At 56.0% G+C, this 9,419-nt stretch overlaps 2 protein-coding genes and 3 non-coding genes across 11 annotated transcripts in view; all 5 read right to left on the bottom strand.

Moving 5' to 3' along the window:
* Positions 1–1,548: 1,548 nt before the first annotated feature.
* On the bottom strand, positions 1,549–7,338 carry NOP56 (NOP56 ribonucleoprotein). The gene is made up of 12 exons (XM_066632045.1): positions 7,261–7,338; positions 7,086–7,175; positions 6,870–6,984; positions 6,426–6,587; positions 5,672–5,870; positions 5,199–5,386; positions 4,057–4,208; positions 3,485–3,585; positions 3,142–3,290; positions 2,750–2,871; positions 2,404–2,547; positions 1,549–2,178 (listed from the first exon to the last, which is right to left on the bottom strand). Exons 1-12 carry the CDS (start codon positions 7,261–7,263, stop codon positions 1,975–1,977), a joined length of 1,629 nt encoding a protein of 542 aa, XP_066488142.1. The 5' UTR covers positions 7,264–7,338; the 3' UTR covers positions 1,549–1,974.
* Positions 2,627–2,699, bottom strand: LOC136656471 (small nucleolar RNA SNORD57). The gene has a single exon (XR_010794712.1). It is a non-coding gene; the product is annotated as a small nucleolar RNA SNORD57 (small nucleolar RNA).
* On the bottom strand, positions 2,974–3,044 carry LOC136656472 (small nucleolar RNA SNORD56). Its single transcript, XR_010794713.1, has one exon. It is a non-coding gene; the product is annotated as a small nucleolar RNA SNORD56 (small nucleolar RNA).
* Positions 5,485–5,623, bottom strand: LOC136656474 (small nucleolar RNA SNORA51). Its single transcript, XR_010794715.1, has one exon. It is a non-coding gene; the product is annotated as a small nucleolar RNA SNORA51 (small nucleolar RNA).
* A 744-nt stretch (positions 7,339–8,082) lies between the features above and the next one.
* Positions 8,083–9,419, bottom strand: part of DCTN1 (dynactin subunit 1) — a 59,974-nt gene continuing 58,637 nt past the window's right edge. For all 7 annotated transcript variants that reach the window (XM_066632720.1, XM_066632727.1, XM_066632722.1 and 4 more), the window contains 2 exons: positions 8,997–9,086; positions 8,083–8,872 (listed from right to left, as the gene is read on the bottom strand). In XM_066632720.1, the coding sequence (XP_066488817.1) occupies positions 8,735–8,872; positions 8,997–9,086 (228 nt within the window). In that variant the 3' untranslated portion in view covers positions 8,083–8,734. The remainder of the gene's footprint in view (positions 8,873–8,996; positions 9,087–9,419) is intronic.

The following is a 9,419-nucleotide window of genomic DNA, read 5'->3' as shown; positions in this document are numbered from 1 at the left end:
GCACAAGGAGATGGGCAAGTCCAATATGCCTCAATCCACCTTCTAATGAGCTCCGGCTGCCCTACAGCAGGTAATCCCATGCTAGCTGTACAAGAACAAGCAGGCCCAGTTAGCTTTGTGACAGAGCAAACACTTGAAGGTGGAATATGACCCCTCTACAGCAACCTTTTGTGTTCAGGGCAACAGGCAGTACACCAGTGAACCTAAGAACAGCCCCACTGGATCAGGCCATAGGCCCATCTAGTCCAGCTTTCTGTATCTCACAGCGGCCCACCAAATGCCCCAAGGAGCACACAAGACAACAAGAGACCTCATCCTGGTGCCCTCCCTTGCATCTGGCATTCTGACATAACCCATTTCTACAATCAGGAGGTTGCGCATACACATCATGGCTTGTACCCCGTAATGGATTTTTCCTCCAGAAGTTTGTCCAATCCCCTTTTAAAGGCGTCCAGGCCAGTCGCCATCACCACATCCTGTGGCAAAGAGTTCCACAGACCAACCACACACTGAGTAAAGAAATATTTTCTTTTGTCTGTTCTAACTCTCCCAACACTCAATTTTAGTGGATGTTCCCTGGTTCTGGTGTTATGTGAGAGTGTAAAGAGCATCTCCCTATCTACTCTGTCCATCCCCTGCATAATTTTGGATGTCTCAATCATGTCCCCCGTCAGGCGCCTCTTTTCTAGGCTGAAGAGGCCCAAACGCTGTAGTCTTTCCTCATAAGGAAGGTGCCCCAGCCCCGTAATCATCTTAGTCGCTCTCTTTTGCACCTTTTCCATTATGTCTTTTTTGAGATGCAGCGACCAGAACTGGATACAATACTCCAGGTGCTTGCTCAAGAGGCAGGCAGAATTTCCTTGGGACAGAGTTCCTTCCTCTCAGTTGATGGTAGGAAAAGGTCCTGCCTACCCTTCCAAATCACACCTCTTATTGACAGCACACATGCTTCCCATGCAAAGGGCAAGAGCATGCCTTGGCTGCCCCTGTCATAGCACAACCCTGCCCTTTCCACTAGGCCAGTGGTTCTCAAACATTTTAGCACTAGGACCCACTTTTTAGAATGACAATCTGGCAGAACAAACCAGAAGTGATGTCATCAATTTAGGCTTCGAACGTAAGTTACGATCAGCCAAAGATTTCATTGCAGTGTACTCCTGACTTCCAAGCTATGTAAAATAACAGCACAGGAGAATGCAGACTTGGGTCCTTCCAGCACACAGCCCTCCCTACTTTCTAGTGTCCCATTTTCCAACTCTCCAACTGCTCTCCCACTGGGAGCCAGCCCTGCCCAGTAGCTCTTTATCCTGTACTTTCCCAGGTGGCCGAGCGAGGCACTGTATGATGCACCCAGTGAGTCCTGACTCACTAAAGACTTCAGGCGCTGAGTTGCAGCCCAGCTCCTGCTGGTGGGTGGCTCATTTTCGTTATGTTTTCATCCTTGAAAGCTGCTGTGTGGGGCTGCTTTACATCAAAAGGGGGGGAATCAAAAGAGTCCCCCTTGTTCTCTGATACGCTCTCCTCCTCTGTTTACTGAAAAGCAGAAGCTGCTGCAAAAAGAGTACGTTTTATTGGTCGCGGCTGGTTAAGTACAGGAAAGCCCGTGCTTCTGGAAAACAGAAGCAGCCGGCTTCAATCTCCACTGGCGGCAGACTCTTGCCCTGGCTGTTCTGTGCAAGGCGGCTGCCTTGACTTCAGGCCACACCACACTGAGCTGCTGTGTCCTGTGACAAGGGCCAGGCTGCGCCCTCCACCTACATTCCCAGAGACAAGCCCTTCCTTGTATGCATGGGTGGAAACCCTGCACCCAGATCCCAGGTGGCCTGTGGCCTCCTAAGGTCCAACCCAAAGCTACATTCACAGTTGCCTTGAAAACACTGGACAGAAAATAAAGAGTGTTGCAGGAGCCAGGAACAGCCATACCCCACCCTGCTCAGTCCGACCTTATCGGATGGGATCTCACTACTCTGCCCACTAGTCGCCATCCTGTCCCACCCTGGCTTTCTTCCTCTTCTTCCTCGTTGTCTCCTCCTCCTCGGGGACTTCCTCAACAGTCACTTTCTTCTTTTTCTTCTTCTTGGGGGTGGCCTCTTCTTCCTCAAGACCGTTCTCATCTGGTTCTAACTCTGCTTCCTGGTGCTTTCTCTTCTTCTTCTTCTTGGGCTCCACCTCGTTTTCCTGATGAGAAAAAATTGAGGAGGCTACACCACTGCAGCAGATACAAAGCAGTTTTCCATTCCCCCCCCGCCCCTCGCCCTCAGGGATGGGGTTGCAGCTCAGTGGCAGAGCACATGTTGAGTAGCACCTTCCGGCAGATGGACACCCCAGAGAACTGAAGCCAGTCTGCGCAGGAGGGGGCAGACCAAGGCTTCGCTGTGGAGTGTGACTGGTTCACAAGCTCACCTCTGCTGTGGTCTCAAGCAATGAGTTCTCTGTCTCTTCTGCTGCTGCCACGGCCAATGCGTCCAGGCGCTTCTGCTCCCGCTTCTGTCTCTTCTTCTCTTTCTTCTCCAACTTTTTCTTAATCCCAGCAGCGACCTCAGTTGCCTGTTCACAGGCAAGAATCTGTGGTTACCACCCCCTGGTCTCCTAGCTGCTCAGGATCAGCCTCCTCTGATCACCCGTTGGATCAGGCTCATTAAATCAGCTTTTGCCTCCACCAGTAAATCAGTCAGGCTCAGGACTTCTCATCATGTCCAACGACAGCCAGTAGCATGGGGGGGACATGCATCCTCCTCTCCACACTCACCTCCACCACAGCCTCCTTCATGACATCAAGGTTCTTGCGGGGAGGCTCCCCAGTTTCATAGAAGGCCAGGCGTTCTTCCACCTGCTCTCGTAACTTGTCTCCAAAGACACTCGTTGGGATCTCTACAGAAAGGGAAAGGGCAAAACACAGAGCAACAAGTACTGCGGTGATCAGGTTCTTGCTATCAAGTTTGGGGTTGCAACTTCCCCCATGACAAACTGCCTTTGCTCAGACCTGAGATGTCACCATTCACTGGGTGAAATGCTGCTGACGAAAAATGTAACCATCATGGCAAAGTTACTGGGTGCTTAGGACCATTGTCCCACCTTCCTTGGCAGCGGAAAAAAGCACAAGCCAGTCCTGGCAAATACCTATTAGCCCAAAAGCCTCACCTGAAAAGCAGTCAATGCGGGACGCAATGGTGCACTTGTTAGCCAGGTAGCGAGAGATGCGCCCCTTGTTCTTGGCAGCTGCTCGCCCAATAAAAGTGGAGTGAAATATCAAGCCATATTTGGGGGTGTTGCCTCGAGTCTTCAGGGCCCTGCAGGAGGAAGATGATTTGTGAGGGTGGCACACTGCGACTTGGCCAGAGCCAATCACCCAAGCAAGTCTGACCAGGTATCTGCTCAGAGACCGGAGAGTTGCTCCATCACACAAGACCAGACGTGCCTGGCCAGTATGTCATGCTCTGCACCCCAGGAACCTGCCATCACTGCAACTACCATGCAGCTGTACCTGAAGAGAGCCTTCTCTGCGCCCAGGATCTGCACTGTGGAGGCCGGGTACTTGGCCAAATTGGTCAGGCTACCTGCATGTGAGATTAGGCGGGCCCCCACCTGCAGACAAACACAGACAAACCGAGAGTTAGAGAATGGGCAGACCAACCCATTTCATATCATACGAATCCCATGACTGACAATTGTGCCTGCTGTTACCCCAAAACAACAGCAATAAGCCCCACTTCCTCTCCCTTTGACTGTATCTAGTGGTTTTGAAAAAGCCACACAAGACTAACCTGTTGCTCCTTCAATAACAGCCAAGACAAACCACCAAGGCCGTGACAATGGAAGCAGCGCCCCCTTGCGTCAGAGCCTCAAAATGGGAAGCATGAGACTTTGCTCCACTCCAGACACAGCTCCGGCCTCCTCCCTCCCTCCCTCTCTGGCACAGATCAGCAGTGAGATGTCAGCAGCGAGAGCTCAGTGGATTGACAGATTCACAGCACACATCATATCTGCAGCCAGTATGGACTTCAGGGGTGCCACCCACCTCCAGGCACTGCCACCCTCGCCCCCTCCCTCTCTCACCACTTCCCCAATCAGGGCTGAGAGGCTGGGAGCCACTTGGCTCATCTTGGAGCGGAGATACTCCTGCAGACCTTTACGGTACTCGGACAGTGAGATGACGCGGCTGGAAAAGCTTTCAATGTTGATAAGGTCAATGGGAGAGATGTCCATCCCTACAGCAAAATGGGGGGGGGGTATTTTTAAAGGAAATGAGACAATTGAAAGATGCTTGGATATTGCTTCCTTGCTTTCCAATAGTCTATATTAGTCATCAATTTAAAAAGCAGCAGAGACTGGACCCTGCAGCAAACCCAGCCAGCTGTGCCCAATTTCAAGAAAAACAACTCAAGATCATGTTGGCACCCTTCAGTCTCGGAAGACTATGGTATCGCGCTCTGAATGGTGGTTCCAGAATAGAGTGTCCTCTCCAGTGCGCGAAGCCTGGGTAAAGTAGGTATGGAGGATAGGCTGTTACCCATGCAGCAAATCCCCCCTCTCCACGTCACTGAAATGGTCCAATGGAAAGGAAGAAACCAATACAGTCGGTTCCAGTGGCATCGCAGGAGTTGCCAGAACGTGACTGTGTTCAGTCATGAACTGCCTCAGGGACTCCAGCTCCGGATTTTGCCTCGAGGTTGACTGCTGAAGCCTTTTCCATAACTGGATGTAGCCACAAGGCAGTGGAGGTTTGGGGGCTGGGGGATAAGAATAGGCCCTCAGTTTGGCTGTACTTATTATAAGAGGTGCCTAAACAGCCACCTGGTAGATGGGACTCGTTAGCCCAAGAAGGTAGCTCATCTGAATTCAAAGTACAAAGCTTATTAAAAGAATACTGTAGCACCCAGACCGCTGTTCCAACTCTGGTCTTGTGCCGGATCCTTCCACCGATGGGACTGCTTGTCCCCATGCAAAATTAGCAAGAAAAACAATTCAAGATACGAAGCTTCTTAAAAGAACACTGTAGCGTTGATTTGAAGGAAAGCCACACCCCCACTTACAGGAGTGAAACTGAGGAACAGCACAGAGTACACTACGCAGCCCCTCTGCAGGCTTGTACTGACACTAGCATCAGCCTGCAGATGTACCCAACTTGCATGTGTCCCACCACTCCTAAATGAACATGCAACAACCCCGTGGCCCTTCTCTCGTCCCTGGTCACTGACCCATCGAGGAGCGGGAACCATCCAGGATTGCCTGAGCCTTGGCACTGTCCATGACAATCTCTTCCAGCCCTTCCAGGCTCTCCTCATTCAGCTCCTTCCGGTTCCCAATGAACTTGGCCAAGCGGCAGTAGGTGTAGTTGTCACTCACAATTTTGATCAACTCAGGGAAGTGATAGCCGTACCATTCTCTGTTGAGGAAGTAGAGCAATCAGAGGCAGGGAGGGAAAGAGTTATCCTGTGCAGAAAAGGTACCAGCAGCCCTTCCCACAGGGTCCAGTCAACAGAGATTTGTGCCCTTGCTAACAATACAGCCGAGGCAAGAGGCAGCCTGGCTGGGGTGTGTGTAGGGCTGCCAATTCTGTACCTCCCGTCTCTATGCAGTCAGTAGTTGGGACCGAGCTGCCTGCGGTAAGCATAGGGAGAAACAACACACTGAAAAGCATTTTGCCAGTTAGACATACAGCTTCGCTCACCTGACCCGCATGGAGAAAGTGTTGATGTCCTTATCCAGCTGATCCAGCAGACTGATGGACTGGATGATCATGTTGTCCACTCTGTTCACATTGAACTTCACTTTGGCTCTGGAATAGCTGTGCCCCAATCCCAGCTGGGCCTTCGAAGCAGACTGGGCTGTCAAGCCTTTGATCAAACTGGGAAAGTGCAACCGGATACCTGGGCAGTAGCCATGGGGGGAAGCACTAATCTTAGCTTGGCAGTGCCTTACAGCAACACTGCAATATCGTTTTCTTTAGTTCTGTTTTGCTCCACTGCACTGGGAATTGACTGGCCAGTCAAAACCATCCCCCTTCCTGGAACCTCCTGAAGCTGCGCTCCTGGCAGTGTTTGGTTTTCTGAGAATGGACCTCGTGCGTCCGCAGCACTGTTACTGCACACAAGTTATTATTTGTGTACTGCTTTCTAAAAAGAATAGTTCACAAAGTGCCTTACAAAGCAAAACAGTTCAATAACTGCTACAATCAGTCAACACAACAGATAAACCAACTAACCACTGCCACTGAAGAAAGCACCACAGTGAGCCGAAGAGGAAAGGTAACTCTCCCCCTGCTAAGCACGAGAGCACAACTTTAAAAGGTGCCTCTTTGCCCCACCCAAGTCTTTGTGACTCAGGACCGATCCTGAACTGGGAACCCTCCAGAGAGACACGTGCAGCCTGGCAAGAAACAACCGCCCAGCCACATCTGCTGCAGCCACAGAAGCTCCGCTCACCTCGGGTGACCTCGGCCACGACCCCCCCTGTCTGGCATTGGTAGCCCAACTCCTCCTGGATGGCGGCCCCGATCTTGGCGTCGCTGACTCCCAGCAGCACCTTCTTCTTCTTGGCCGGCAGGTTCGTCTCCAGCAGCAGCCGCAGGTCTTCATGCAGGACTCCTGGAACAGAAGAGGCCTGCCGGGTCAGAGCGAGGCCCCCGCATCCTGCTACTGCCCTTCCACCGGCATCAAGGGATGGGACGGCCCGCCGGAACCAGGAGTTGCCCACAGCCAGCAGGCATGTGCAGGGCTGCAGCAGCGCCCGCCAGGGCAGTGCAGGGGCTCCGGAGGGGGCTCAGACCACCTCAGCCAGGAGGACTCCTGGGCGGCCTGGGCCAGCCTCCCCCGGCCTCGTCCTGCGCAGGAGACTCCGCAGACCAGCCTCCTGCGGCCCCCACTCACCCTCGGAGACGGCGTGGGCGTTGTCCAGGGCGCTCTGGGCGGACCTGAAGGGCGCGAAGGCCAGCAGGCGCACCACGCTCAGGAACTTGCCCAGGTTCAGCACGCTCTCCTCCACCTGCGGGGAAAGCGACGGTGCAGGGCAGGGCGGGGCAGGGCGGTGCAGGGCGGTGCAGGGCCCCGACCGCCCGCCCGCCCACGGGGAGGCCCGAGACTCACCTGCGGCAGCAGCAGGCCCACCTCCTCCACCTGCCGGAGGGCGAAGAGCGCGTAGCCGGCCGCGTGCTCGAACAGGACGTGGAGGAGGACCTGGGGAGGCAGAGTCGGTCAGGCGGCGCCAGCTCCCCCCGGCCCGGCCCGGCCCCCGCCCGCCGCGCCCTCCCGCCTCACTCACCATGGCGGCGGACGGCTGCACTGCGCTCCTGCCTCGAGGACGGGCCGGAAACGGGGCTCGAAGAGGCCCCGCCTCTTCCGCTCGCGTCGCTCCACCAATGCGGCGCCGAGTCCCGCCCGCCAGGCCCGTCAGTCACCCTCGCCGAGGCGGGAAGCGCGTGGCTCGCAGGGAGCGGAAGGGGCGTGGCCGGAAGGGGCGTGGCTCGGCAGCGCGGCGCCTCCCTAGTCCTGCCCTCGCAGCGGGCCGGGCCGTGGGCGCGCCACGCTCCTCCCCGCGCAGGCCTGGGCCCGCCAGCAGCGGGGCGCCCCCAAGCGGCGTCCTCCTGCAGGAACAGCCCCGAGCGCCAGCGGGGTCGGGCCTCCCCGCGCCAGCTCAGCGCGCGATCTCGCTGCGAGCAGGCCGTCGGCGCCCGCCCGCCCGAGCCTGCTGGGGACGGGGCTGCAGGCGCAGCGCTGCTCCCGGCAGGCGGGGACCAGGGCCGGCCGGGGCTGCCAGGAGAGCTCCTGCCTTTCTCGGCCGCAACTTTGGGCGGAGACTCTGCAGGCCGCTCTTCGCACTGCACTCCGCGTCCAGCGCTGCGCGGCCTGACGGGGCGGTGCGCGGGCACTTGCGGTCCCCCCAGCTCGGCCGCTGCGCCAGACGGGACCTGCCTGGACCGTGCTCAAGCGGCGGTCCCGCAGGCGGCAGGGGCAGGCAGCATAGGCGCCTGCACAGCTCCACCCCGGAGCCTGCGTGGTGGAGGGAGAAAGGCCCCGGCCCCAGGCAACGCTTTCCGCGTTTTGAACCTTAACATTAAAAAAGGAAAGGAGACTCGGAGGCCAATTCTGGTTAAGATAATTTATTTCTCTGCGAAGCACCTTAAGTCACGTGCAACAGGATTCCCCCCAGACCCGGCAGCCGTCAAAAAACGCCACAAGGAGCAGCCCCGCAGAAGGGGCCGAGAGGCCTTGCTCAGGAGGCAGGTTGCTGGATAGCAGAACGAGGCGTGCTGTGCGGAAGGGCCCCCCTTTGCCTGTGCCTCAGTAAGGCCAGACTGTCCTCCAGCCGGCACAGAGACTCGTTCAGGCCTCTGTTCCAAGAGGCAGCCCCAGTGAAGTCAGCTCGGAATCATTCAGCTGCTCACTCCGTGGCCGTGTGCTGAAGCAGGTGATGGTGGTGGTGGCCACATTTCAGCCACCGCCGCCGCCCCCCCCCCACCACAGCTGACTGGTGACAAGAAAAATCTCTATCCTATGTTTGCAAGAACCATCTCTTGGGCAAGTGTGGGGCCAGACCCAAAGAGCAGAAAAGGAGCCTGAAGAGGGAGGAGAGCCTGGCTGCCAGGAGATCCACCAAGGGCTGGACAGTGTCCCTCCCTTGAGAAGACAGAGGGCGGGCTGTACCTGGAAAGCAATGAAGCAGGGGAGGGGGAAATAGGGCTAGACACACAGGGCAAGCTGCCAAGAGGCACAGGGGAGTAGCGGCACAACTGTGATTAGGAGATGAGACGAGTGTGCAGCTTGTACATCTGCTCAGGGGTGAGGACCAGCTTGTGCACCTGCCCGTGGCCTGGCTGGCAGGGGAAAGTAACTTTGCCAATATAGATGGTGTCCTCCCTCTGCTCTTCTTTGGCCTGGAGATGACAGAACAGCAGAAGCATCAGGGATGCAGCATGCCAATACTCAGCCCAATGAGGAGGCGATCATGGGAACTGCCAAAGATCGTCTCCCCCCCCCCCCCCAGGCCCAACCCCTCACCTTTAGGAAAGGCACTGATGGGAAGGTGCCAAAGTCTGTGGGGACATTGGCTCCGGGGTGCTGGAGGAGGGTCTCCTTCATGACTTCGTCCTGCAGAAGGGGAGGTAAGGTGGTCAGCGCCATCCAGCTGAAGTTCCATGGTCCACACCCCTTTTCCAGTTTGTCCCACCTTCTTCCCCCCCCCCCGACTTGTTCCTGCACAAGGCATTGAAAGTTCAGTAGCACAGATCTGCTGCACTCACTCCCTGCCTATGACCCAATGCGACACCCCCCAAAGCTCAGGCTGTAAGAAAATACAACCAACAAAAACTGACACATTGGCAGAACACATGGAGGGGGAGAGAACAGCTGGATGCCTTTGGCAGGCCAGTGTAGCCTGACAGGAGGCCTGGAGAATGAAGCACGGAGGCGGGTGAAAGCAGG

This window comes from Tiliqua scincoides, chromosome 6 (genome assembly GCF_035046505.1).
Source record: "Tiliqua scincoides isolate rTilSci1 chromosome 6, rTilSci1.hap2, whole genome shotgun sequence".
Taxonomy (NCBI): Eukaryota; Metazoa; Chordata; class Lepidosauria; order Squamata; family Scincidae; genus Tiliqua; species Tiliqua scincoides.
Note: the sequence above shows the minus strand (reverse complement) of the source record. Positions and strands in the feature narration are given on the sequence as shown.

Excerpts from the sequence above, each read along its gene's own strand:
- NOP56 (XM_066632045.1), bottom strand. Across the intron at positions 6,588-6,869 it reads CGCCCACGCCGTCTCCGAGG|GAGTCCTGCATGAAGACCTG; the intron begins GTGAGTGGGGGC and ends CTTCTGTTCCAG. Across the intron at positions 5,871-6,425 it reads CGTGGCCGAGGTCACCCGAG|GTATCCGGTTGCACTTTCCC; the intron begins GTGAGCGGAGCT and ends GCTACTGCCCAG.